The following is a 27278-nucleotide window of genomic DNA, read 5'->3' as shown; positions in this document are numbered from 1 at the left end:
AATATAAATTTTATATAAAACTATTCACATACAAAGGGACTTCCAGCAACTTGAATTCCAATCTCTCCCCAGGCAAATTTTCAGAAAGCGAGACCTACAGCGTTTAATTTTCTAAGTTATTTGAAATTCATATGCTTTCACTAAAACAACAACAACAACAACAAAAGAAAATAATCAAGAAACCCGGTGTTCTTCTTAGGTTCTGTAAGACTGTAGGGAAGGGGAAAGGACATGCGCTTTCAAAAAGCCCCACACAGTGTTAAACTTGAATCAACCCTGGTTCCCCCCCCCCTCTGTTATATGACAAGACTGAGTTGAATCTAGATTATTTACATTAAAAAAAAAAAACGATCTATAACTTCGAGTGGAGCTTCAAACACATAGGTCAAGGAGGAGATGCGAAGGGTCAGGCCAGACTACTCCGCTCGGCCAGCACTCAGCTCCCTCCTTCTCCAAATGGGACCACGCAGTGGCTGAGGATCTGGCGCCCTGCGTGCCAGGCGCGTTGGTGGCGTGGGGGCTGCCAGGAGCGTGTGGTGCGGCGGAGGCATCCCTCCCTCACAAGGGAGAAATCTCCTTGTCATCATTGGCCGAGGCCGGCGACAGGGAGTCCTCATCCTCCGAGCGCGGGTAGTGCGCCTGGCTGCCGACACACTTGCAGCCCGCGTGACTGTTCCTCTGTGTGCCCTTCCCTTCCTTCTTATGCTTCACCCGGCGGTTCTGAAACCAGATTTTCACCTGTTTCTCCGACAGGTTCAGGTAGGTCGCGATTTCGATCCTCCGGAGTCGAGACAGGTACATGTTGGAGGAGAATTCCCGCTCCAGCTCCAGGAGCTGCGTGCTGGTGAACGCCGTCCTCATCCTCTTGCCATTGGGTACCTGGCTGGCGTCCGAGCCCCCTGCAGACCGGCCAAGAGAGGGCAGAGAGGTCATTCTCGGATGACGTGTTCCCACCCCACGCGCCATCCCTTGGAAGGGACGCCTCTCAAGGACCCTCCCGCGGAGCTCAACCAAACACCTGTATCCATCCCTCACCCCTTCCCATTCCACGGCACTTCGTTACTCAGCACGGAAGGACAGAGACGCCCAAAGCAAGTGAAGGAAGGCCTTTGCTGTGAGAGATGTAAAGTCAGAGGCTTAAGGGAGGGGTCGGGGCTTGCGCTGTCCGGTCGTCTCCCTTCAAGCCCAGCAGAGAGGCAAGCAGGCTTAGCCCAGAACATCGAAACGCTTCAGCTAGCCTCGACGACGGACTGCCACACAGAAGTTCCAACATACCCACCCCAAACCCTCACGCAGTTAGCCTCCGCTTTCTCAGCCCTCAAGTGCGAGGTCCCAAAGGCCCCGATACTGTGCAAGAGTCGGACACCAGGTAGCGGGCGTGAAAGCACCAGGCTGCTTGGAGAGGTTCGAAGCTAACTTCCACTTTCGTGGAACTTCTGGGGACGTCTCCACAGTTACACGAAAAGCCCCTCCTCTCACCCCACCCCGCCCCCCAGGCTGCCACTTCCTCCCCTGGAGGCGGAAAGTTTGCTCCCGGGAGCCGCGAAGGCGCGGCGCGCAGGTGCCCAGAGACCCCACCCTACCCATGGTGAGGCAGTGGAATCTCCGCGGGTCCCCTACGTTGTAGGTGGTGGCGGCGCAGACAGGTGCGTGGTGCTGAGGGTGCCCCAAGGCCGCCGCGGCAGCCGCCGCGGCCGCCGCGGCTGCGGCAGCGGCGGCCGAGCCTGGCTGCTGGGGCTGATGGTGGTGATGGTGGTGCTGCGGCGGGTGGTGATGATGGTGCGCGTGGCTCACGCGCGGGCAGAACTGCGCGTCCCCAGGACCCGAAGAGAACTGACTCTTGAGCAGGGGCAGGGTCCCGGCGCCCCCCGGCGCTCCCCCACCACTCCCGGCCCCTGCGCCCCCCGCCCCGGCGCCCCCGCCGCCGGAGCCCGCCGGCCCACGAGAGGAGTGCAGGTGCGAAGTGACGCAGAGTGGGCAAACGCAGAACGCGCCACTCTTGCGGGACGGGCAGCCGGGCCCCGACACAGACATCACCAGCGGGGATGGCATGCCCAGCGGGATGAAGAAATCTGGCCCGGGGTGCGGCTCAGGCAGCGAGGGCGCGGGCCGCGAGGAGTCCTTGATGATGAGCGAGTCGACATAGAAGGAGCGCGACATGTCGGGAGGGGTGGGTGGCTGGAGGGCCCGGTGGCCGGCGCTGGCGCCCCCTCCCCTCTCCTGTTCTGAGCTCTGCCCCGAGTGCGGCGCGGACGCAGGCGGTCAAGCCCTTGGGGACGCGGAGGTGTTCGGCGTCTGGGCTGCGAACAAAGGGGTCCCTGGAGAGGGCTGGTCCTCACGTCCCCCGCCCGGCGCCCCGGCTCCGGGATTTTATAGCCCCCACCCCGGCACGTGATGCTGCAGAGTACCGCTCGGCTCAGGCTCCTCAGCAGCTCCCCACCCTCGGGATAGGCTGCCCGAGTCACAACAGAAGCGGCGAGGAGGGGCGGGCGCGCTGCAGGGAAGAACTCGAGGGAGGGGGAGTGGGGGGGACTTTGCAAAGTGTAGGTTTTGTGAATTTCGCGGGGACGCCGGCCTCCTCCCCCTCTTTCTCCACGCTTTCTCGAGAAATCAGAGCTGCATCCCCCATTCTACCCCTTTCCCTGGCCTGGGCCCCAGCCCAACTCTTCCCCACGCCCGGCCGAAAAGCGCCCCAGGTGGGGACCTTGAGGCCTTTGTAATAGGGATGCCCCAATGCTCCCTGCCCTTCTGTACCAGCCGAGGCTGAGGCGCGGTAAAGTGTGAGGCCTGCAGTTTGGAGCACGGCCGTGTGGGCGGCGGACTGGCAGTAGCCCAGCCCGGGATCGCGGTTTGCACCACGGACACACGCACGCGCGCGCGCGCACACACACAGACACACACAGACACACACACACACACACACACACACACACAGTTCCCCAGCATTTGGACTTGGCCACAGTCATTCAGGTGGTTAGTTCGTGACGGATCCGGGGCGTACCAATGAGGCCTCCCAGCTAAGAAGCTGCCTAGCTTTTCATTCGAATGCTTGAGAAGCTCCAAGATGCCTTTGCACTTGGGGCTTCCCTGGGGCCGCTGGGATCAGCGACACTTCCTCGCGCTCCTTTGTAATCGGCAGCATGCCCTGTGGCGGAGAGAGGCGTTGAAGCGTCACTCTGCTTTCTCCAAGCCGATGCCTTTCCCGAGACACCCCTGCAAACTCCATCCCAATGATTTTGGAGAGAGGACCCAAACCCTAGCCCTCCTGGAGACTGGGCAGGGCTTGGGGAAGGCCTTTGCTCTGGGTCCCGCCACTTCCTGCCCCTTTACATTTCACAGCCTGACCTTGGGCGGCTGGCAGACTAACCAGCAAGCACTCTCCACGCTGCACCCCTTTAAAAGCTGAGAGAGGTTGAAGGGATTTGACCTACGGGAGGAATCCTGCCTCAGGATGGGAGAAGTGGCTTGGTAAAGGAAATCTGGGGGGGCACCGTCTTCAGTGGAAGGCGTGTATTAGTGGCTGTGTGACAGAAGGTGGCTGTCAAGCTAGGGGCTGTTGATCTTTGGGGAAGGTGAGGTCTTCCCCCCCACCCCCACCCCCGCTGGAGAAAATCTGGTCGGGGCAGGGAGCAAGCAATAGAGTCTGATCCTTTTTCCCAAACAGCAGACTTCAGACCTGAGTTCACACTGGTGTTAAGAAACTTGGGGACGGAACTCCCTCCACCTGTGAGAACCAAGTGCCCAAATCCCAGGGGAGCAACAGCTTCTCCGCTGGAGGCATGGCCACCTCTCTGCCCTCTGTCTCTTCTCTCCCCTTTTTCATCTCTGGGACAGTTTCTCTTGCCTGCCGGAGAAGTGTAATTGCGTTGTATGGACGCCCCGCTCTGGGGAGCCCAGGATTTATGGATGGCAATTAAAGTTTTATGAATTGCAGCTGAGGCTGGTTATTGAGCTATTTGAATGTGATTAGAATTCAATTAGAAAGCGGTTAGTGGACGGTGGGTCTCCAGAGTGTAAACAGACAGCTATTCCAGAAATGTGCTAATCCAACATCTTGTGACAACAATTAAGGAGTCTCAGGGCTTAACTCAGGGCAGCTCAGCTGTAACTACTTTTGTACCACAAGGTTTGATGATGCAGCCATCACAGACGTTCAGCCTCAACCTGGCCTGCCTGCCCACCCGCCCTCGCTCCAGTCAGGAGGACGCAGCTAGTCCCGAAATCATTCCAACCCTGAGAACCCTGGAAGCTCAACCACTAAGAGATGTTTGATGGCTGGGTGTTTTTTAAAGGCCTAAATTGTCCAAATAGGTGACATGATTTTCCCATTCACTTTGCAAGTGTGTGAATGTATATCTGTATGTGCACATATATGTATACATACACTATTAAAAATTTATCTAATACATACCTATATGTATGTATTTATTCACTTTGTGAGTGCTCAAAGAAAAGTAATAACTTTTCCCTCTCCTTTTTCGTCTTCTGGGTTAGGTAGTAGGTTATCTGAGGTTTGTTTTGGGCTTACCGTTTGGGTCACTGTGTTCCCAGTGGTTCTGGGTATGCTCACTCTAGAATCCCCATGTTGATGTGCTGAAATGTGTGCTTATAGAAGGCTCAATTTTACTTTAGAGAATCCTAATTATGAAGCTCGAACAACTAATTTAACTTCTGTATAAGTATGGAAACATCCAGTTGGAGTGCTAAGGAATTTTGCAAAAAGTGAGAGGCTGGGGGGGGGGGAGTGGGGGTCACTTAGGGCTGCAAGGGGTACAGTAGCTTGGGGACAGACTGGGGCTGAAAGCAGACCATGTCAGAGAAACCTGCTTGTAAGAGGACCTGGTGAAATTGCTTGAGCCTTGGTGATGAACACAGGGCGATGTATGGCAGTGCTGAGTCACTGTATTGTCCACCTGAAACTAACATAACATTGTATGTTAACTAAGTGCAATTAAAAACATTTTTAAAGTAAATTGCTCAGAAAAATAAATACATTGCTCAAGCCCACCAAAAGCAAGTCTTTTGGGGTCACGTTCCACATTGGAGGTTCTCAGGTTCTTCTCATTAATTCTCTTTGGCTCTCTCAGTTTCCCTCTTTCTCTTTAGCCCTATCTTCAGAAGTTGGCCCCACTGTGCCTTGCCACCCCCACTCCCAAAGGAAGCCTACCCTCCATGGCCCTGAGCAGCTACCAGCCAGACCCTTCCCCAGGATAGCAGAACCTCGAACCTGCTCAAAGCAGAAGGGGACCCCTGGGCAGCCTGTCAGTGTGCCCCCACCGTGCCCCCGCTGCCACGCAATTTTATTTCTCAGTGATTCTGTCCGATAAAATTTCATCGTCCATTAAGTAATCCCTGAAATGAGAGCTCTTATGAGCCTATAATGAGCTCTAATTGCTACGACTCGGGGAGCCACGTGGAAGGATTTATTCGGTATTAAGCAGTCGGGTACAGAGTACAGGCTGTTACCTAAGCCATTACTTTCATAATTCAAGGAGAAAATTAGTTCTTTTAAGGGGAGGGGGGATCCTTTGATTTCCTCTCTTTTGCTGGGATGACAGAGGATGGCTTTGTCTTCCTTGAGTGCAAGACAATGTCACAGATATGAAGGTAACAAAACTGTCCCCTCCTCTCCCCCTAACACACACCAGTCAGGGTACCCCACCCCTACCCTCAAATGAGAAAAAAAATCAAAGCGGTTTAGAGGTGTCGTCTTCTTGCCCCTGGTTCCTCCAACTTGAGCCTGGAGGAGCAGTTTCCTCCTAGCTCAACCTTGAGATTTCAATTCTAGGTTGTAGCTTTCAAGAAGTGTTCCAGTACTTCCCCCATCCAGGGTCACACCTGACCTGGACCTCACATTCCCCTCTTGCTTCCCACTCTTTCTATTTCCTTTCATGGGCAAAGTCAGGAAAAGCAAAGAATGTGGACTTAGCCGTTGCTTATTCCACAGGCCCTAGAGTTCTGACCTACTGATGTGCTTAGCTGTTTTTCCATCCGTAACTCCCACATTGTCTTTCCCTCTGCACCCCCTCCAAAGTACCCCCCCCCCCCATCTCCAGTCCTCCTTTTTCCTCTCAGTTTTAGCATTTGCCTGCTTGGTTCTTCTGCCCCAAACGGAGGCCGAGAGCAGGGCGGGACAGCCCAGGAGTTGGCGGGGCCGGCCTCGGATTTATTTGCTCCTCTTACATTGATTTCATATTAGTTTCCAAAGCGATGAATGATCTCAAAGCTGGGTTTTGTTAGCGGAACACAAACAGGAGACAGGACTTACTTGCCCCCAGCTCCCTTTAATGAGGTCATTATCAAAGCGTGAACAAGTCTATGAATGTTTTATTGAAAGCGCATCGTTAACTTGTATCCATCCTTTTCTCCGAGTGGCATTGTGATATTGCTGTCTGTGGCACATCTTACCCGATATAGCCCGAGATTTCCCCATTCTCTGTAACCAGGCAACCCTTTCTGAATACCCAAAAATTGAAAAGAACCGCTTAGTCTTCAAGAAAGTCCTCAATAATAGTGGAAAAGAACAAAGATCCAGGAGACAACAAAATGCCACAGGGGTGACTTTTCATGAGCAATTATCTCTCATTAATCAGAAGAACAGCTGCAATATTAATTTTCTCTCTTTCTTCCTCTCTTTTCACAGTCCCCAACATTTGAATAATCATAAATTTTGATTTTATGAAGGAGTCACATTTTCAGGGGCTGGAGGAAAGCAGCTACCTAGGTGAAGACAAGCAGAAAAACGCTCTCATTTTTTGTTTGTTTGTTGGGGTAAAGCTGCCGACAAAGCAAACTGAAAAAAAAAAATAACAAAAACAAGAGGGATATACTAGAGAAAATGGCCCTGCCCCCCCCCCCCCCTTTCTTCTAGATGGCGGCTTAGAATCAGGACTGTTTTCCCGCGCCGCCCCCTGACAACTCCCGCTCCCTCCCTTCTTCCCCCTGTCCAGACCCAGTCCCCAGTGCTGCTCTGAACTGGGCGGAGGGAAGCGTCCCCGGCGTCTGGCGTGGGAGTTTCAGCCGGGTTTCTGCCCGTTTAACTTGCAAACGTGAAGCCAAGCGTTGTCGATCTGACCAAAGAGACACTCTTTGGGCGTAACTCGCATTGTGGCCATCAAAAGCCCGCCAGCCTTGGATGAACTGAGACGTGCATTCAGCAGAAATGGGGCGCTCGCTCTCCTTTCAGGGGCCGGAGAGGCGATTGTTCACAGACGTGTAGCTGGGGTGTAAAACGAGGGTCCCCAGATAAGGCTGTAACCTACAAACCGGACTGGGGGGTGGGGGAGTTCAAAGAATCTCATTAAAGCCGAGGCTGCAATTAGCAAATACACACTCAGAGAATCTAAGCCTCTCTTGAAAAGCCTGGAGTCGGGATGAAAGCAGGGCACTTAGGAGTCAGCCCCCACATTCCTACGCTGGCAGCGTGAAGAGGGGCCGGTGCCCGGCTCTGCCTTCAGCTGCGCGACCAGTGTTATTTCTAACGCAGCGCCCGGCCAGCGCGTTGCGCGGAGAGGGCAGGCTGCGGGCCGCGTGTTCACCCACCGCCAAAAAGTGGTCTTGCTTCTCCCTAGTGCGCATTCAGAGCGGAGGGGCCATTGAGAAACCTCAGTTCGCCTTTGTGCTCGCCACAGGCGCGAGAGTTCAATTCGGCCCCCGGAGAAGGGGGTGGGAAGAAGCTTGTGGGAAAGGAGTGAGGAGTCTGGCTCAGAATTTCGGGAGCGGCCCGGGCTCCGTACCCTCTGAACAGAGTTTTGGTGACACCGAGGGCCTGCCACACAGCCCCTCTGCTCCCCGCCTCACCTTAATTGACATTCGGCCCCCCCCCCCAAATCCTTAAGCCTAACAGGACATCCCTCCCCCACCCTTAAAGCTCTCCTCTGTCATCAGAATAAAATTTATTGAGCGCCTACTCGGTGCCCAGCGTGTGCTAGGCCCTGCGGGGAGCACGCCTGAAAAGGCGAGGACTGGATCCAATAGAATATTGTTTCATTTCGGTAACAATGGCCTGAGGTAGGGAACAATTATCCGGATAATTGAAGCAAATGCTCCACCTCCCTCCCTCCCTCTCCAGTTCCCAGCGCTGGCCTTTTTTTTTAAACACTATCTTTTTCAGAGTTGGTGGTTTTGTTTGGTTGGGGAGGAGGTTGCTGGGAGCCTAAGGGGAAGGCGGAATTATTCACACGCGTCCACTCCTTCGAGTTCCCCACATCCCTTGGCCCAAAATTTGCTGAAAGCACTGGCCTGAAATAGCTGCTTAGTAATGGAATCCAAGACAGTTTTTTTTTTTTTTTTTTAATCCTACCCAAAAGAGAGTGAACCTTTATCATTTTTAGTGATCTGGCCTTTCTGGTCATCTACAAAAATCACCTGGACAGCATTATGAAAGTATAATGTATAAATGCCTAAGAGATTTGATTTAATGGTGCGGGACCCAAACTTAAGAATGAAACAAACAAAAACCGGCTTTGCGTGTTTCTGAATGCAGGTGAGGGTTGAGAAATCAGTGAGAAATCCTACCCCGCTTATCCTGGAGCCTGAAGAGAATGACTTAACCTGAGCCTCCTTCAGCAGTTGGTGGTTGGAAAGTGTGTATGGGGTGCCTCCTCTCTGCCGGGCTCTGGGCGTACAGGGAATTCCGTTGCACAAGGCAGGTAAGTCCCTTGGGAGTTTCTAGTACCTTAAAATGAACGGACAAATGAATTCAGAGGCCGTGAATTGCAAAAGTAGCATGAATATCAAAGAAAAGCCCAGTTGGCTCTAGGAGTGGATAAAACTGAAGTCTGAAGTGACTCATGAGGACTGTGTTTGATGGTCGCGGAAGGGTGCACAGAGAAGCAGGGAAGAGTTTCTCTTGCTCAGTTAATTGCAAGAACTAAAAGGAAGCCAGGGAGATTGGTGGAAAAATCTGTTTCTGTGCCTGGTAGATAGGAAAAATGCCCCCACCTTCCAGTCCTTGGGAGGAATGAAGGACTGCTTAGCGCTGGGCCTGGTACCTGGTGTCTTGGGCATCTCTAGTTTTTATTATTATCCTGGACCTGCAGGTCTGTGTGCCCTAGAGGCTGGGGAATGACGCATCAGAGCCCCAGGCTTCACAGGGAGGGAGGAAGCTAGAGCAGCCCAATCATCTCTCCAGGATGGCTTGCCTTTTCCAAGCTGAGCTTCTATTTCCAAGTCTCCTAGCTTGGTGCTCCCACCCTGAAGCCGCCCAAGTTGGAGTTTATCTAGCCTTTGATTTCTGGACATACCTGTCTCCTTCAGCAGCCCCCCAAACCTGGACCTACCAGGGGAATTTCCCCACACCCTACTCTCTACCCCTATCAAAGGCCTCGGGTCCTGGAAGACCCTACTTGGGACTCAGCTTTAAATTTCTTTCTTTTTTTTTTTTTTAATTGGAAATACTTTATTTTTTTAATATATGAAATTTATTGTCAAATTGGTTTCCATACAACACCCAGTGCTCATCCCAAAAGGTGCCCTCCTCAATACCCATCACCCACCCTCCCCTCCCTCCCACCCCCCATCAACCCTCAGTTTGTTCTCAGTTTTTAACAGTCTCCTATGCTTTGGCTCTCTCCCACTCTAACCTCTTTTTTTTTTTTTTCCTTCCCCTCCCCCATGGGTTTCTGTTAAGTTTCTCAGGATCCACATAAGAGTGAAACCATATGGTATATGTCTTTCTCTGTATGGCTTATTTCACTTAGCATCACACTCTCCAGTTCCTTCCACGTTGCTACAAAAGGCCATATTTCATTCTTTCTCATTGCCACGTAGTATTCCATTGTGTATATAAACCACAATTTCTTTATCCATTCATCAGTTGATGGACATTTAGGCTCTTTCCATAATTTGGCTATTGTTGAGAGTGCTGCTATAAACATTGGGGTACAAGTGCCCCTATGCATCAGTACTCCTGTATCCCTTGGATAAATTCCTAGCAGTTCAGCTTTAAATTTCAAGGGTCCTTTGGCCTGGAGAAACTTTCCAGCTTTGCTGGTCTGTGTTGCACAGGAAGCAGGTGCCATCGCAGTAGGCCAGTCTTCATAACCACCATTTTCTGAGCTTCCTGTGTGCTTGGCCCTGAATGAGGAACCTTGCCTGCATGACCTTATTTGATCTGTTGGATAAAACACCAATATTATGGCTGTTTCTTGTTTAAAAATCCTGAATCTTAATGAAGTCCAAAGACTTACAAGGTCACACAACTAAAGATGGCAGAGCCAGGATTCAGACCCTGTGTATCTAATGCAGGGGATCGGGAGTTTTAGGCACTGCTATCGCCTAATAATACCTGGCATTTATTGAGGGCCTATTATATGCCAGGGTATGAGTAAGAGTTTTAATGTATCATTTATTTTTCACAATGACCCAGCAAGGTAGTTACTTTTATCATTTACTCATTTGGTTATTATTGTTCATTTCTTGGTTAGTGTGGGTTTTCTGTAAAAGATCACAAAGAGGGCGCCTTGGTGGCTCAGTCGGTTAAGCGTCCGACTCGGTTTCAGCTCCAGGTCATGATCTCACGGTTTGTGGGTTCAGGCCCTGCCATCAGGTTCCAATCTGACAGCTTGGAGACTGCTTGGGAGCCTCTCTCTTCCTCTCTCTCTGCCCCTCCCCCACTAGCTCTGTCTCTCTCTCTCTCTCTTTCAAAAATAAACACACACACACACAAAGATCACAAAAGCCATTCTAATGTGGCCCATATAATGGGGCACAAACTGGCATTGGGATGAGGGTATTGAATGTGATTGTTTTTATTCACCTGCACCCTGAACGTAGTAAGTGCTGAAAGACATTGAAGTGGGTGAAAACAACAGCTTATTCTTTTACTCCAAAATCCTTCATTATAATCAATACATATGTCCACTGGTTGGTTGGGTATCTGTCCCTCCCCAACTGACTACAAGCTGCACCTGGGCAAGAGACTGGGTCTGTTTTGTTTATTCACCGAGCATGTCAAACACCCAGCCTAGAGCTGGCATAGATTAGGAGTGAGATACCTATTTGTTGAATGATTCCTCATCCTACATTAAAGGAGACTAAGGCTCAGAGAGGCTATGCAAATTGTCCAAGGCCCCAGAGCTTCCAAGTGGCAGTTGGAGGATTCAAACCGAGGTCTTCCTCTTTTCACCCTAGCCCACAGCGTCCTGCGCTGTGTCCCCTGGGCCACAGGGACTGAGCGCGGGAACCGGGCTGCGCGGCTGCGGGGGGGGGGGGGGGGGGGGGGAGGACAGTTTGAAGTCGGTCCTCACTCAACCCCCAAACCCCACGCGTGGGTGAAGCCCGGGGAGGCCGAGGCTTTAAGAGGCTCGAGAGGCCGCTCCCTGGATGGGGGTAAATCGGCTCTGAGACCCTGCGAGGCGCTGCGGCGTGTCCGCTGCTCCGGGCGCTTTCGCTGCCAGAGCTCCAGAACCGCACCCTACCCCCTTCCTGGCGTCAGTCTCTCCTTCTCCCTAACTTCTCACTGGAAAACGAAGCGACTCTAAGGGATCGTATTGAGCCTACAGCCCGACGACATCGCGACCAGTAACCGAACCTAAACTCCAAACACACCGCATCCCCCACGCTGGGCCCTCGGTCCCCGCCGCGACAGGTGCGCATGCGCGCGCGCGTGCAAGGAGGGAGAATTTGCCGTGAGTCCGTGTGCGCAAGCGCGCGTGAAGTGTGCGTGAGAGTTGAAAACGGGGGCGTACGTGACCGTGTGACAGCGGGTGACGGGGTGTGTGTGACGAAGGTGAAGAGTGCGAGTGTTAGTAGCATGCGCGCGTGTGATGTGTATACAACTGAGGAGGGTGGGTGTGTGAGAGCTTGAGTGGAGGTTGTAAGCAGGACTGTGTGATACAGGAGTGTGTGAATGAATACACGACGGGGCGAATGAGGCCAGGTGTGTGAGGGCGGGTGGGTGTGAACAGCGTGTGTGTGAACGTGAGCGTGTGCTCCGGTCAGTCTGTGCGTAGGAGGATGTGTAAGAACGTGCGCGCGCGCGCCGGGGTGCGTGTAAAGAGTATGAGCAGGGGTGCGGCAGAGCGCGCGCCTGTGGAGTTTGCCCGTGAGCGTGTGCGTGCGTGGGACGCGTGCGTGGGGCGTGGCTCCCAGGGTCCGACCTCCGCCGCTCGCCCCCACCCACCCAGTGGGCGGTCGCCGCAGCCAGCCGCCCCTCTGGCTGAGCGAGGTCGCCGAGAGGGGTAGGGAAGGGAGGAGGGGACACCAGGGGCCCCTCACGGAGGAAACCTGCAGGAGCGCAAATAAGTGGGAGGGGCTCTGGAGGCATCACCAGGCGTGCCCTTTTTCACCTGTCCTCAGGTTTCCTCACTCACCCTCTGGATCGTCTATTTACCCAACAAGTATTGATGGAGTGCCTGCAGTATATACCGGGCTCTGCGCTGGGAAAACCCGAAGAACCGGACAGCTTAGGTGCCACTCATCATGGAGCGTCCGCGGGACTTTCTGTTCGTGCGTAACTGCTTTGCAAAACGCTGGTGGTACAAACACACACTTTGGTCTCTACCCTCAAGCAGTGGGCGGGTAATGGAGGGCTTAGAAGACAGTATGATGGCAATGAGACAGTATATTGAAAACGATGCATTCCATCTCCATCCAAGCCTCAATCCTCCCACTGTGCTCTTGAGCTTGGGCTTGAGGTTAGGCGGTCCTAGAGGTGCATCCCGTTCCTTTGACAATGGAAATTATGATGGCACTCTTCTTACGGGGTTAAGTGAGTTGTCATGACAACCCTTGGCACAGTGCCTGGCACAGGGTTAGCACTCAGTATGTACAAGCTATAATGATGATGATGATGTTCCGCTGGCCTGATGGAATGTTGTGGACAAGGGGAGATGTGCTGTAGGCTACACAGTTTGAGAGATTTTCTATGGGCTTAAATTAATTTGTGTATATTTATATTCTTCTGTTGCGTCAGGTTGTGAATATCAGATGCTTGGTCTTTACTCTTCTCTACTAACTTCTTAACTTCCTGGACCAATGTTATTACTACTGCCATTGTTAAGGGAAGATGAAAAAGTATTGGCGGAAGACAGCAAGCACCCACAGGAGCCTGGTGTCCTTTCAGGCAGCCTTAGAAGCATTTTTCGTCCACCCATGTGCCATTAAAGCGAAAGGGAATATTTTCACAGTGACACACAATGCTTGCTGTAATTTAACCTCGTGAGCAAAACTTCTAATTAAGTATGACAGTAGGAAATAGGTGTCCCGATTAGCCATGTACCTCCCTGGAACGAGGTATTGTATAAACAGTTGCAGGACATGTTGTTGTTAAAAAAAATTTTTTTTTACATTTATTTATTTTTGAGAGACAGAGAGAGACAGTGTGAACAGGGGAGGGGCAGAGAGAGAGGAAGACACAGAATCTGAAGCAGGTTCCAGGCTCTGAGCTGTCAGCACAGAGCCCATGCGAGGCTCGAACCCATGAACCGTGAGATCATGACCTGAGCCGAGTCGGACACTTAACCGACTGAGGCACCTAGGCACCCCTGTTGCTGTTGTTTTAAATGTCTTACTAAGATTCTTTTTTGGTGGGGGGAGGGCGGTGTTCAGACTAGGATCACAAAATAATTTTGTTTTAAGCCAAAAAGAAAACCCCAAAAAGAATATTTTTAACAATTGAATTTACTTATGGAGACTTTTCAAGAAAACATATATTTAAAAAAAATCTTGAAAAGTGTGAGAATTGGTTGTAGCACGTAGGTTCTCAAATTTAGCCACTGAAAAGGAATTTTACCATTATCCAGCTGGCCTATCCATCTCGTGTTACAGTAAGAGAAACTGAGGTGCAAAGAGATGAAGTGGTAAAAGTGGTCAGTCCCTTCCAGCAGTCACCAAGTAGGACTATCTCAGTTTTGTTCCTCTGTCCACACTATCCACACTTACACATTTCTCCTCCTGGTTGCCTGAGTAACTAGGAGGAGAAAAGGGAGAGGACTTCCCGTTCCCTTCTGTATCAACACATCTCTATTGCTGGCCGCTCTGTCTTCTGGTGTCTCAGACCCAAACCCTTGGAAGCTTCCTCAAATCCTCTTTCTCTCTGTACATTTAATTTGTCAGGAAGTCCTGATGGCTTGACCTTTAAACACATCCAGAAACTGCCCGCTTTCAGCGTCCCCACCACTATCACACTGGTCCAAATCACACTCTGTGGTCTCCCGCAGAGTCTTCTGACTGGGCTCCTTCCTCCCATACTTGCCTCTACAATCTGTTCTCAATTCAGCAGCCAGAAGAAGCCTCTGAAAACGGAAGTCAGATCGGGTCAGAGCAAGACCCAAAGGACTTAGAATGGCCCTCCATGATCTTAACGGTGGCTGTCTCTCTGAACTCCTCCCCTTCTATTGGCCTACTCACCCACTCTGCTTTCCTTTCTTGTCTGGCTGTCTCCTGCACTGCCCTCCCCTCTTCCAGGAACTCTTCCCTACAAGTCCACTTGCTCACTTTATTATTTATTTATTTATTTATTTATGTTTATTTTGTGTGTGTGTGTGTGTGTGTGTGTGTGTGTGAGAGAGAGAGAGAGAGAGAGAGAGAGAGCGCGCACAAGTTCAACACTGCGCCGAACAGGGCGAGGGGCGGAGAGAGAGGAGAGAGAGAATCCCAAGCAGGCTTACCCCTGTCAGGCTGTCAGCACAGAGCCCAATGCAGGGCTCAGTCTCACCAATCTGGGAGGTGATGACCTGAGCCGAAATCAGGAGTCACTTGATGCTTAATGAACTGAGCCACCCGTGCAGTCCTCACTCTTTTTAAAAATACTGAAGCTCCTACTATTCCCTCTGAACTCCCTCCCCCCCTTTACCCCATGCTTCATTTTGTTCTCCATAGCATTTGCCACTTTCCAACATAGTATATAACATACTGAGCTTATGTGTTTATTATCTGAATCTCCCTGAGGGAACAAAAACTCCTGGAGGATATTTATGTCCGTGGGGTCACTAAGAACAGTGCCGGGCGTAACAGTTGCTCGGTCAATAGTTGACGAGGGATTAAAAGAAGAAAGCCCGTGTTCTTGGTAGATGCCTGACCACAATTCTGTCTTACCTCTGTGTAGCACTTTGGGGTTTACAAAGACTCTTAAATATCGTTGGATGTGCACGATTATATAAGCTGGATAGGACTTTTTAAAAATAAACTGTTACTTCCACAATGATGTATTCAGAGGTTAAAGGATGTGTCCAAATCAAATCCAGGACTAAGATCTAAATCAGAGTGTCGTTTTTGGTGGGAGACAAGTTCTCTATTCTAAACTTCTTGGCTAAAAGAGGAAAAGTTATAGGTTACTGGATTCACTGTGGCTCCTTCTAAATTTTGGCCCTGGGATGAGGGCTGGGGTCCTTTCTCCACTGCCTGCTTCTGGTATTAGGTAGTTGTTCAATCCCTAGCTAAATGAGTGGTGCTTGGGGGAACATGTCACAATGGCCACATCCTCTTGTTTTTATAATTTGCACAGGGTCGAAAACAAGAGATATTGTTTTGTTGTTAGCTCCAGCTCATTTGGAGTCTGGCCTGAATCTCTTGACTTGGCTGGATGCCCTTCCTCATCTGACTGCTCTGGGCAAACCAACATACTGTCTTAGTCAGTCCATTACAGTTCCTTCCTCATGTTTGGGTTCTCTGTCAGTCCATCAGATTTAGCTGATGAGCTCATTGACTGAAAACCAATTGAGCAAGACAATGTCCCTCATTCTCTGGGCACACACAGCACCATTGTCTTCCACAGATACTAGTAATAATTGACAGCCCCTTATGAGGACGTTAATATCTCAGGTTGCTAATCAATAACTGCTGTTAGAGCCAGAATTTATCATATTGAACTACAAAGGTAGCAAAAAAATACTATGATTCAGAAAAATAGATGTAAATACAAGTTTACCAATTCTGAGCAAGTTTTTAAGATAACACTATTTCCAGGGCACCTGGCTGGCTCCATTGAAAGAGTGTTCGACTTTTGACCTTGGGACTATGGGTTCAAGCCCCACTCTGAGTGTAGAGATTACTAAAAATAAATAGATAAATTTGAAAAAAGATAACAGTATTTCCTCAAAGATGTTCACATGTAAAATAAATGATAGTTACTTCTTTGCTATCTCTCATATATCATAAATTATTACTTTTTAATGTGAATGAGGAAAATGTAAGCATTTTGAGACAAGAAAAGGAACAGAATAATTTGTGTATTGAAATATCAATTCAATGTTGGATTATTCAGAGATTAACCCATGCCATCTCCACTAGAATGTAACACGTGTCTCAGTTATACACTCTTTTTCTGTTCCAGGTGCTTAGAGCAACAGAGATGTTAATTATGAATGCAGGAGACATAGTTCAGAAAGGTGTAATGGCAGCCAAAGTTAACTGCATCGTTGCCTTTCTGAAGGGGGCTTTTTACCTGGGATCTGTTGTTGTTGTTGTTGTTGTTGTTGAGACTGAGCAAGTTAACGGAGTTCCAAACAACGTACGCAGGAATGATCATAATACCATTTTTAAAAAATGTTTATGTATTTTGAGAAAGAACGTGTGTGAGTGGGGGAGGGGCAGAGGTGTGTGTGCTTGCGTGAGCGTGTGTGTGTGTGTGTGTGTGTGTGTGTGTGTGAGAGAGAGAGAGATAGACACAGAGAGACAGAGAGACAGAGAATCCCAAGCAGGCTCCGCGCTGCCAATGCAGAGCCAGACGAGGGGCTCCATCTCACGAACCATGAAATCATGACTGGAGCCAAAATCAAGAGTGGGACAATTAACCAGCTGAGCCAGCCAGGTGCCCCATAATACCATTTATATTGGCCTGAGAATAACCCCCAGCCAGAGAACTCTTAGCGTATTTAGTTGTCAACAAAAGACAAAGCATAACAGATTAATGGCTACTTTTAAATATAAGGCCTTGGTCATACTGTTAGATGGACCTCTGGAAAACAGAGCTACAGTTGCTACTGAAGTTCGCCATTATTTACTGGGTGCCTGCATGTGCTAGGTGCTGGGATACAAAGGTGGCCAAAGCCTCACCACAGCCCTCAACGAAATCTAATAGGTGTGTGATGATGGAATGCAATAATCTATGGAGCCATGGAAGAGAGAGCCATCCCTTCTTCCAGCCGGCATCAGGGACTCCGGGGCTGGGCTTTGAACTATTTAGAGTATATGCTCAGATTAAAAACAGCACAGCAACAACAATAGCACAACAACAGAGAAGAGCCTTCCAGGCTAAGGGTCCATTCATGAGCCCAGGCCTGGAAGATGCATCCTGTAAAGGTAGAATGGCTGCATGCAACAGGGAGAAACAGCAAGGGCTGCTTGGCAGCAGAAACAAAGGGTCTGAGTGGTAGGTGAAGGAGTACGAGATATCTCTATATTAGATGGATTGTCTCTGAGGGATGCTAAGTAGAGTACTGAAAAGATTATATTGAAATCACTAACAGGATGGATTGAAAGAGAAAACCCAGAGCAGTTAAAGTCTTAGAGTCAGTCTCAAGGTGATGAGGGTCACATTAATCTGTGGTGATGGGAAAGGAGAGGAGAAGTTAAATTCAAGAGTCGTTTGGAAGGGAGTGCCAACAACCCTCGGTTGCTAATTAGATGGGATGCGGGTACAGAAAGAGGAATGAGTCAGTGCAGAGTTGGATTTCTGGCTCAGCTATCCCTGTTAGCAAGGGTAGTGTTAACAAAATAGTGGTTACAGAAGATAAGCAGTTTTTCCTTGTTTCGGATAGGCTTGTGGGTAGAGTGGATGAACGAGGAAGAAGGTGAAGGTTTTGATTGGAAGCACTTTGAGTTTTAAGTACTGTTAGAACAGCCAATGGGACATTTTTGATGTGTAATAGCAGTTGGAAATATGGATCTGAACTTCAGAGAAATTGGGGTTGGAAATAAAAATTCCATCAGCCTATTGTATTTAAATTGTATATAATTGTTGGAACATCAAGGTAAAATGAAATTACTGGGGGTTGAGGTGATGGTTAGGACAGCCAAGCTCATTGCTTTGGTATAGTATCTTTCTGACTAATTGGCACATCGTATTTAACATATTTGTTGAATGCTGACTCTGTTCCAGAGTCTTACTTTCTACTCTTGGGAATTGTATAATCTCTTGGTCAGTCTATTGAGATGTAATCAAATACCTACCACTCAACGGTGGGACTGGAATACAGTGGATTTGGAAACCAAAACAAGATTGGAAGGCAGCTTGGTGTGAATATGGGATTAGAGTTAAAAATAGCCTCCTTTAGAGGCACCTGCATGGCTCAGCTGGTTGAGTGTCCAACTTCAGCTTAGGTCGTGATCTCACAGTTTGTTCGTTCGAGCCCCGTGTCGGGCTCACTGCTGTCAGTGGGCACCTGCTTTGGATCTTCTGTCTCTCTCTGCCTCTTCCCGGCTTGTGCTCTCTCTCTCTCTCAAAAGTAAATAAAACACTTTAAAAAATAATAAAAATGGCTTCCTTTGGCCAACCAGGTGCCTTAGAAGGTTGGCCTGAGCACTCTCTGCTCATCCCATCCTATATAACAGAAATAGAGTAAAGTAGGGAAATCCTGGTGTCATATTCAGGTACCCTGCCTTGTTTTCATTCCAAAAGACTTCTTTTCCCATGTAGACTTTAAACATTTTCTGATAGACTCAACCTTATCTTCACAGGGCCTGCTGACAAATGCCAAGGATCCATCAAGTAGGGCAGCCAGATGTTTATGGCCTCGTTCTGGCTTATTAGCACAGCATTACTCAGATTCCCAGTCTGAGTCAGAATCCTAAGTGACTGTTCCAGGTCACAAGATGTTTGTGTTTTCCGAAGGATTTAAAGTGCTTGCAAAATGGTCTGTCATACCCACCTCCAGAAGGAAGATTGCTCATCTTTGAGATTGCAGGTAGATGGAAAAAGGAGGAGGAAATGGCAAATCAATGCACAGAATCAAATCCAGTATCATCATTTATCATCAGCTAGAACTGGTCATTGGTCCTGTTAATTTTCCATCAGTTACCACATTGCCTCACTGCCCTAGTGCTATGGCATTCTGATCAACCTCTCTGCCTCAACCAGGTGGGACTGTTTGTGGTCATAGCACACACAGCCCCATATCCAAGTCTTCTTACCTACATCTTTCCCCGCTTAAAGTGCTTCTACCTTTTTCTCACTAATCCATTTGTAATCTTTAAAATGCTCCTCAAAATGGTAGCATCTTCATATGACTTTTTCTTCCTAAGGGTAACCACTCAAATTGTTCACAATTCCTCAGTGTTTCCATATATGGTAACTGTCAGTTTCGTCTCTGTTTATATCCTGAGGCATAATTTCTTAGGACTTATTTGTGAATACCGTTAATTTTTCCAGAGCAATATCTTATAGACTAGCCTTCGGCATCACTTAGAAAAATTGTTGAGTTGAATGAACTATTCAGTTAAATCAGTTTGAAGTTTTTTGGATGAGGAGAATAATAATGATGATTCATTCACTGAATATTGTGGCAGACAATGTACTAAGCATTTTGCCATGTCACACTAAAGAATGAGGAGAGATCATCTTCATTTTACAGATGACAAAACAGGTTCTAAGAGGTTAAGTGATTTGCTTGAGGTCACATGATTAGTAAAGAGCAGAGCCTCGATTCACACCCCTGTCTTTGAAACTCTACAGTTCATAATCTTGCCATGTTTTTAGCGTTCATTTAAAAAAATTTTTTTTAAGGGGCGCCTGGGTGGCTCAGTCGGTTGAGCGGCCGACTTCGGCTCGGGTCATGATCTCATGGTCCGTGAGTTCGAGCCCCGCGTCGGGCTCTGTGCTGACAGCTCAGAGCCTGGAGCCTGTTTCCGATTCTGTGTCTCCCTCTCTCTGCCCCTCCCCTGTTCATGCTCTGTCTCTCTCTGTCTCAAAAATAAATAAACGTTAAAAAAAAAAAAAATTTTTTTTAATTTTTTAAAAATAATTAAAAAAAATTTTTTTAATGTTTATTAATTTTTGAGAGAGAGAGAGAGAGAGAGTGAACAGGGGAGGAGAAGAGAGAGAGGGAGACAGAATCAGAAGCAAGCTCCAGGCCCTGAGCTGTCAGCACAGGGCCCAACGCGGGGCTTGAACTCACAAGCCGGGAGATCATGACCTGAGCTGAAGTTGGATGCTTAACCCACTGAGCCACCCAGGCGCCCCTAGTGTTCATTTTTTAAAGGACAAAAACAGTTTCTGGTATCGTCTTGATCTCTTTCCATTCCTCCTCGTATAGGGCTGTGTACTGAACGTTGTAATTTAATTTTAGGTTGCAGGAACACATGGATGATAGCTTCCTTCAGCAGATGAGTGTTTTGGTAAGGATAGGTGGGGAAGTAAAGGAAAGTAGGTCCGCCTCAGCAACTGCACAGCAAGACCTCATGGAGCATTGAAAAAATTCCCTCCTCATGCCCATTTCCTCAGAAGGGGGCTTACTCAGAGTTTTATGGATTTTCTTTCCCTATGAGAACAAAGCTTTCAGATAAAACGCCCTTCATTAGAAACCAGTTCTTTCAGGACTGCCTGAGTGGCTTAGTTGGTTGAACGTCTGACTCTTGATTTCGGCTCCGGTCATGATCCCAGGGTCGTGGGATCAAAGCCCTGTGTCAGGCTCTGTCTTGAGCATGGAGCCTGCTTAAGATTCTGTCTCCGTCTGCCCCCCTTTCCCCTGCTTGAACTCTCTCTCTAAAGTAAAAAACAAAACAAAACAGTTCTTTCATTAATTCAACAAATATTTATTGAGTGCTTACAATATGTCAGCTATTCTCCAATGCACCAGGGAAAAGTGGTGAGCATAACAGATACATTTTCTCCTAAGAGGGCTTCTGTTCCAACAGTCTTATATTAAGTTTTGGTGATCATAAATCTCATGGGACTGATCTCTTCCTGATGCTTATTCTCTAGGCTTGAAGGCTTCCTCCTTTTCAGGACTGTGCTTGAACTTAGAAGTGAGTATAAGCCTGTGTTTTCCAAATTTATTGATAGGGGACACCTGTTAGTTGCTTCTACAGCACTCATCGTGTGTGGTCTCAGCCTTGGAATTCTGGGGAACCTGACACTATCTATGGCTCCACAGAGGAACATGTGATCTAGGCTAAGCCAATCAGTATGTTATCCCTTCCACGGTATTGGCTTGGTAAATAGCAGGTGACCTGAGACGGTCCAATAAGAGCCAATCTCAAAAATTTTAAAGAATACTGATTCTCTTTAATACTCTGGAGACTATGAGGGCTGGATCTGCTGCAGTCATTTTGCAGAGAAGAGGGAAGAGTCTAATATACAGATGTAAGCAGAGTCCAGAAATAGATCTGGAGGCCTGGGCAAACTACATTTTGCCTGCCCCACCTGTAGACTCTAGCCATCAGTGAAGCCAATAAATATCTCCATGTTTTGAAACAGTTTGAATTTAATTTTGTTAGTTACAACTTAAAGCATAGCAATCTATACTAAGAAAAGAAAAAAGAAGAAAAGAAAGGAAAAAAGAAAAATACGCTTCTCTGTTTTTTTGTTTTTTTGTTTTTTTCTGGAAGCATTTTATAGAACTAGATTTTCTCAGAATAAAATCACATTGGTTTTTTTTTTATTTTTTTATTTTTTATTTTTTTTTTTATTTTTGGGACAGAGAGAGACAGAGCATGAACGGGGGAGGGGCAGAGAGAGAGGGAGACACAGAATCGGAAACAGGCTCCAGGCTCCGAGCCATCAGCCCAGAGCCTGACGCGGGGCTCGAACTCACGGACCGCGAGATCGTGACCTGGCTGAAGTCGGACGCTTAACCGACTGCGCCACCCAGGCGCCCCAGAATAAAATCACATTGGGAGAAGTGCCTGGGTGACTCATTTGGTTAAGCGTTCAATTTCGGCTTAGGTCATGATCTCATGGTTCATATGTTTGAGCCACACATTGGGCTCTGCTCTGCACTGACAGTGCAGAGCCTGTTTGGGATTCTCTCTCCCTTTCTCTCTGCTCCTCCCCTACTCAAGTGCTCTCTCTTTCTCTCTCTCTCAAAATAAATAAAGAAACTTAAAAAAATCACAGTGAGAAATGCTGATTTTGACAGTTAGATGGCTATAAGCCAATGTCCCAGAGAGGACAAACTATGCCTCCCTTTGACCAAATATTCTTTTTTTTTTTTTTTAAGTTTATTTATTTTTGACAGAGACAGAGTGCGAGCATGAGCTGGGGAGGGGCAGAGAGAGAGAGAGAGAGAGAGAGGGAGACACAGAATCTGAAGCAGGCTTCAGGCTCTGAGCTGTCAGCACAGTGCCTGACGCAGGGCTCGAACTCACGAACTGTGAGATCATGACCTGGACCAAAGTCAGACGCTTAACCGACTGAGCCACCCAGGCGCCCCTTGACCAAATATTCTTAAGAAATATTTTTGTATCTACTGCAATGTAGTCTAAATGCAAAGAAATCTTCTTCACTGTTAATCTTCGAAAACGGCATGTGGTTAAAATTTTTAATACAGTTGTTCGGTCGGTATTTAAACCATCTTTGAGATATTAAGGAAAGGAAGAGAAAAAAAGAGGTCACTGTGATTATAGCCAAAGGAAAGAAATAACATATCTCAGGAGAAAGAAGATATAGAAAAGATGGAAGAAATCAAAAGATGTGGATGAAAGTCAATTTTCTGGAAAAGGAAGTTTTAACACTAACCTGGAAGAGAAAGTATACAGTAAAATTTCTCGATTGTGTAATTCAGTGTCATGTAGGCAAATGTGAAGATAATAGTTAATAAATCACAAGAAGATCTCTTAAGTTTGAGTGGACAGAAAACTGAAAGACAGGCTCAATACAGATGAATATAGTTGCAACTATATTAATAAAGTTGTTTCTATATTATTTTAATTATGATCCGAGACAAAAGGGGTATTAAAAAGGATTGTAAGAATGTTCCCTAATGATATGAGCCTAATCTGACTCAATTAAATCTGACTGAACTGTTCTGTTCAACATGACCATCGTAATGTTGTTTTTGATCATCTCAGGAATGAGAACAGAAAGTAATACCTAAGCCTTTGGCAATGGCATTTATCAAATGACGTTTGACACGTATGTGATGATAGGGGACCTGAACTATCTAAAATTTATAAGCTCATTTCACTAACCTGAAATAGCCCGTATTAGTGGGCACTAATTATAAAATCAACATGTGAGAAACATTACATTCATGGGTTGATTGGCATCGCTCGCAGTTGACCTAAGATTATCATCTAAAGAGCTTTTGATTCTGGATTCATTTGCCAAGTTACATCATTCCTGAAACATCTCAAATCAAGCAGGACAGTGTAGAATCGCATGCTATTACCACAGCGTGTAGTTGGGTCCGAATGACCCTGACTTAGTCAACAATCATGATCTGATCATGAATGATCAGCTGCTCTGTGATACTGACAAGAATGATCACTTACTCATGTGACAAGCCCTTAAACATCCGTTCCCAGTGGTTGGCAGTGGGGTGGCAGGAGGAATGCTGTTGGAATGAAGTTACAGGGATCTAACAGAGTGAGATCTCTGAACCAAAGTGAGATCACTTCTTTTTTTTTATTTAATTTTTTAATTTTATTATTATTAATATGAAATTTATTGTCAAGCCGGTTTCCGTACAACACCCAGTGCTCATCCCAACAGGTGCCTTCCTCAATGCCCATCACCCACTTTCCCCTCCCTCCCACCCCCCATCAACCCTCAGTTTATTCTCAGTTTTTAAGAGTCTCTTATGGTTTGCCTCCCTCCCTCTCTAACTTTTTTTTCCCCTTCCCCTCCCCCATGGTCTTCTGTTAAGTAAGTCATACAGAGAAAGACTTCTTTTTTTTTTTAATTTTTTAAAATGCTTATTTATTTTTGAGAGAGAGAGAGAGAGAGCAAGTGGGAAAGGGTCAGAGAGAGAGGGAGACACAGAATCCAAAGTGGGCTCCAGGATCCGCACTCGGCACAGAGCCTGACTCGTGCTCGAACTCAAGAACCACAAGATCATGACCTGAGCTGAAGCTGGATGCTCAACTGACTGAGCCAGCTAGGCACCCCCGAAGTGGGATCACTTCTAAGGTAAACAGCAGCCACAACAGCCTTACAAGGACATTTGGAGGAAGTATCTCCTTGTGCACAAACCTCTCACGGGCTAATCACTATGCTAATCCATGGCAAAATAATCTGTCCATTCCTTAGATGGTACATGAACCCCTTACAGATGATAAGAGCTATTCGTCTGAATCTCAGAAGACAATGAAGTCAAGTTGACTGTTCTTTCCAGTTCAGCCATTGAATTTTTAAGCTGTCGGGCAACTGCGTAGGTCTGAAGGGATGACTACTCATAAACCCCTTCCATTGCCCTGTTGTATGGCTTTGCTCAGGAGGGCAAGAAGAGAGAAAAACGAGGAGAGAAATAGTTGCGGTATTTTCTTGTATTCCTATACAGCTTTTCAATGCTCAGAACACGATCCAGCATGATGAATTGTTTCTGTGAAGGAGGCAGCTAGAAAGGAACATTGTCTTCATTCTCCAGATAAGAGAACTGAAGGAAGATAATTCAGGGTAGGCTGATTACAATGTGGCATGAAAATGCATATCTACTACTCTTTATTCTAGTATTCGATCCACCCTGATTGAAATAACACAGTCATCAATAATAACAACTAACACTTATTGAATACTTACCATTCTTTAAATATATTATCTTATTTAATCCTCCCAACAACTGCACACAATGTATACTATAATTAGCTTTGCCGCACAACTGAGGATAACAAGTATTGAGTCAACCCAGCTTCCTGTTTCTTAAATATCATCCTGGGAATGTTAAGTGTTTGGGGAGGTAAATGAGCTTTTTTATAACCACTCAGCAGTGCCTCGTTATATACTGTGTAAAAAACGGTTAGCCACATTTTCCCATTAAGTTTGTATTTTTTTCCTTCTTATTTATCTTCCCTTCCTGGTAGTGGAAACTTACCCACAGAAACAAAAGGAGTCTTTGATCGTCACTACATCTCAGCCTTTCAGGAGCCATTTGAGCTTGAGTAAGTCATTTAACCTGTTTCCTCTGAAATTTATAGAATGGGAATAACATCCCACTGTTTAGTTCATTGGATTGTTGTGAGGGTGAGATGAGACATAAGTGAAATGTTTTGTAAAATGTTTTGCACTGTGTATAAGCGCTGATATAAATATTATTTTTAACGTAGATGGTCTTTTTTCTTTGCCTCATTTCCCCCTTATTTTTCTGAACAAAGAGTGCATTCTTTTACATGTTCAATCCAAATGTCTTCCTGTGGTGCAATTAACTACAACAATAAAAATAATAGCAAGATTTCATGCTGTCTCTCTCTCTCTCTCACAAATAAACATTAAAAAAAAATTTTTTTTTAAAAAGAGGGGTTGCACCTGAGTGGCTCAGTCAGTTAAGCATCTGACTTCGGCTCAGGTCATGATCTCACGGTTCGTGGGTTCCAGATCCATGTTGAGCTCTGTGCTGACAGCTCAGAGCCTGGAGCCTGCTTCGGATTCTGTGACTCCCTCTCTCTCTGACCCTCCCCCATTCACTCTTCTTCTCTCTCTCTTAAAAATAACGTTAACAAATTTAAAAAAATAATAATAGCAAGATTTCTGAAGTTCACTTAGAACTATTTTGTTCCTCCAGGTGTAAGTCATTCTCATGGTAGTAAGGTGCATTTATTTTTCTGAACCCCCTGAGTACCTCAAAGTTCATTATATCTTCTAAGGACACACTAGTATCTTTAAATATATCAAGCACAGAGTTATTAGTGGATTTCCCAAAGCCTAAAATTGTTCACGAATCTTCTTAAGTGCTTAATATCATTAGGAGCAATATAATACTTTGAATATTGAAGCCCTAAAGTTAACTTGAGAGAATTTTATCTTTGAAATTTAGTTCTATATCAGGGTACCTGGTAGGCTCAGTTGGTTAAGCATCCGATTCTTCATTTCTTGATTTTGGCTCAGGTCATGATCTTAGGTTCGAACCCTGCATGGGGCTCCAGGCTGACAGTGCAGAGCCTGCTTGGATTCTCTCTCTCTTTCTGCCCCTGCCTGGCTCAGTTGGGTAAGTGTCCGACTGGCTCAGGTTATGATCGCGCAGTCTGTGAGTTCGAGCCCCACGTCAGGCTCTGTGCTGACAGCTCAGAGCCTGGAGCCTGCTTCCAATTTTGTGTCTCCCTCTCTCTCTCTGCACCTCTCCCACTCGCACTCTGTCTCTCTCTGTTTCTCAAAAATAAATAAACATTAAAAATTTTTTTAAATGAATAAACTTAAAAAAATGTAGTTCAATATATAAAAAAATAAATTTAGTTCTATATAAAAGTAACTCATGTTTGCAGAAGAGGTTGGGACATACTACCCAATGGTAGTAGAAAAGAAAGAAACTTCAAAGTATAAATGTAAGAAGCAGACATTCAGAAAGAAAATGCTATGAGAAAATATTGTAAGAACAAACTAGATGTGAGTGAAAACACCATAGCAAGGCTAGTGCCTAAGTGTGGGGGGTGGGGTGAGAAGTGAGACAAGGACATAGAGGCAGACTGTCTTCTAAGTTCCTGTTCAAAGCTAGGTGTTGTCTAAACTGAATCATGTGAGAAGTCCAGCCTGACTATTAAATCCAACTTTTCCCTGTACCATGCTCAAAGAAGTGTAGAAAAATCTTAACATTGGTGAACAAGAGGGCCACTGGCTCCCAGTGAGAGTTCCAAAAGGGTGCAGAATAGATTTTCATCTCACCCATTCATGAGCAAAAAGTGGTTGTGCTTCTCAAGCCTTAAAGGTGAAGCACAATATTTAAAAAGTTACGTGCTGAGTGTCTATGTAAGTATGGCATTATGGCAATGCTGCAGAGGCATAAAATAAAACAGCTTAACTGAGGCACCTGTTTGGCTCAGTGCGAGGAGCATGTGAGTCTTGATCTTGGGCCGTGAGTTCAAGCCCTGTGTTGGGTGTAGAGATTACTTAATAAACTTAAAACACACGCGCACACACACACACACACACACACATACACACACACACAACTTACCTAAAAAAGATACCAGAGAAATTTTTACACATGGACACACACACATCTCCCCCAAATCTTAAAAATTAATGGTTTGATCAATCTATTGATTGAAAGATTTCTTTCAATGGTCTTTCTTTCAAATGGTCTTTCTGCCATTTCTTATGATACCCAGGGTCAAGAAGGAAGAGCTAATCCTTTTGTCTTCTGACTTGGTTGGAATAATCATCTATTACTACGTAACTGAGTACCCCAAAACCTTGTGGCTTAAGGAAGAATAAATGTTTGTTATTTCCGGCAGTTTCTGTGTGTTCG

General features: G+C 46.8%; 1 protein-coding gene and 2 long non-coding RNA genes across 5 annotated transcripts; 1 reads left to right on the top strand and 2 right to left on the bottom strand.

Moving 5' to 3' along the window:
* Positions 1–2373, bottom strand: GSX2 (GS homeobox 2). The gene is made up of 2 exons (XM_060655034.3): positions 1584–2373; positions 1–899 (listed from the first exon to the last, which is right to left on the bottom strand). The coding sequence occupies exons 1-2, from the start codon at positions 2158–2160 to the stop codon at positions 559–561; spliced, it is 918 nt and encodes a 305-aa protein (XP_060511017.1). The 5' UTR covers positions 2161–2373; the 3' UTR covers positions 1–558.
* Positions 1559–27278, top strand: LOC132692513 (uncharacterized). The gene is made up of 7 exons (XR_014137576.1): positions 1559–1646; positions 8486–8651; positions 12301–12450; positions 20864–20907; positions 24381–24496; positions 24901–24978; positions 27139–27278. It is a non-coding gene; the product is annotated as an uncharacterized LOC132692513 (long non-coding RNA).
* On the bottom strand, positions 6265–12402 carry LOC132692514 (uncharacterized). 3 transcript variants are annotated; one of them, XR_014137578.1, is made up of 4 exons: positions 12311–12399; positions 8518–8677; positions 6953–7270; positions 6265–6720 (listed from the first exon to the last, which is right to left on the bottom strand). It is a non-coding gene; the product is annotated as an uncharacterized LOC132692514 (long non-coding RNA). The 3 variants fall into 3 exon arrangements; XR_013555279.2 differs by having other exon boundaries at positions 6265–7270; positions 12315–12402; XR_014137577.1 differs by having other exon boundaries at positions 6265–7270.

This window comes from Panthera onca, chromosome B1 (genome assembly GCF_046562875.1).
Source record: "Panthera onca isolate mPanOnc1 chromosome B1, mPanOnc1 haplotype 2, whole genome shotgun sequence".
Classification (NCBI taxonomy): Eukaryota; Metazoa; Chordata; class Mammalia; order Carnivora; family Felidae; genus Panthera; species Panthera onca.
Note: the sequence above shows the minus strand (reverse complement) of the source record. Positions and strands in the feature narration are given on the sequence as shown.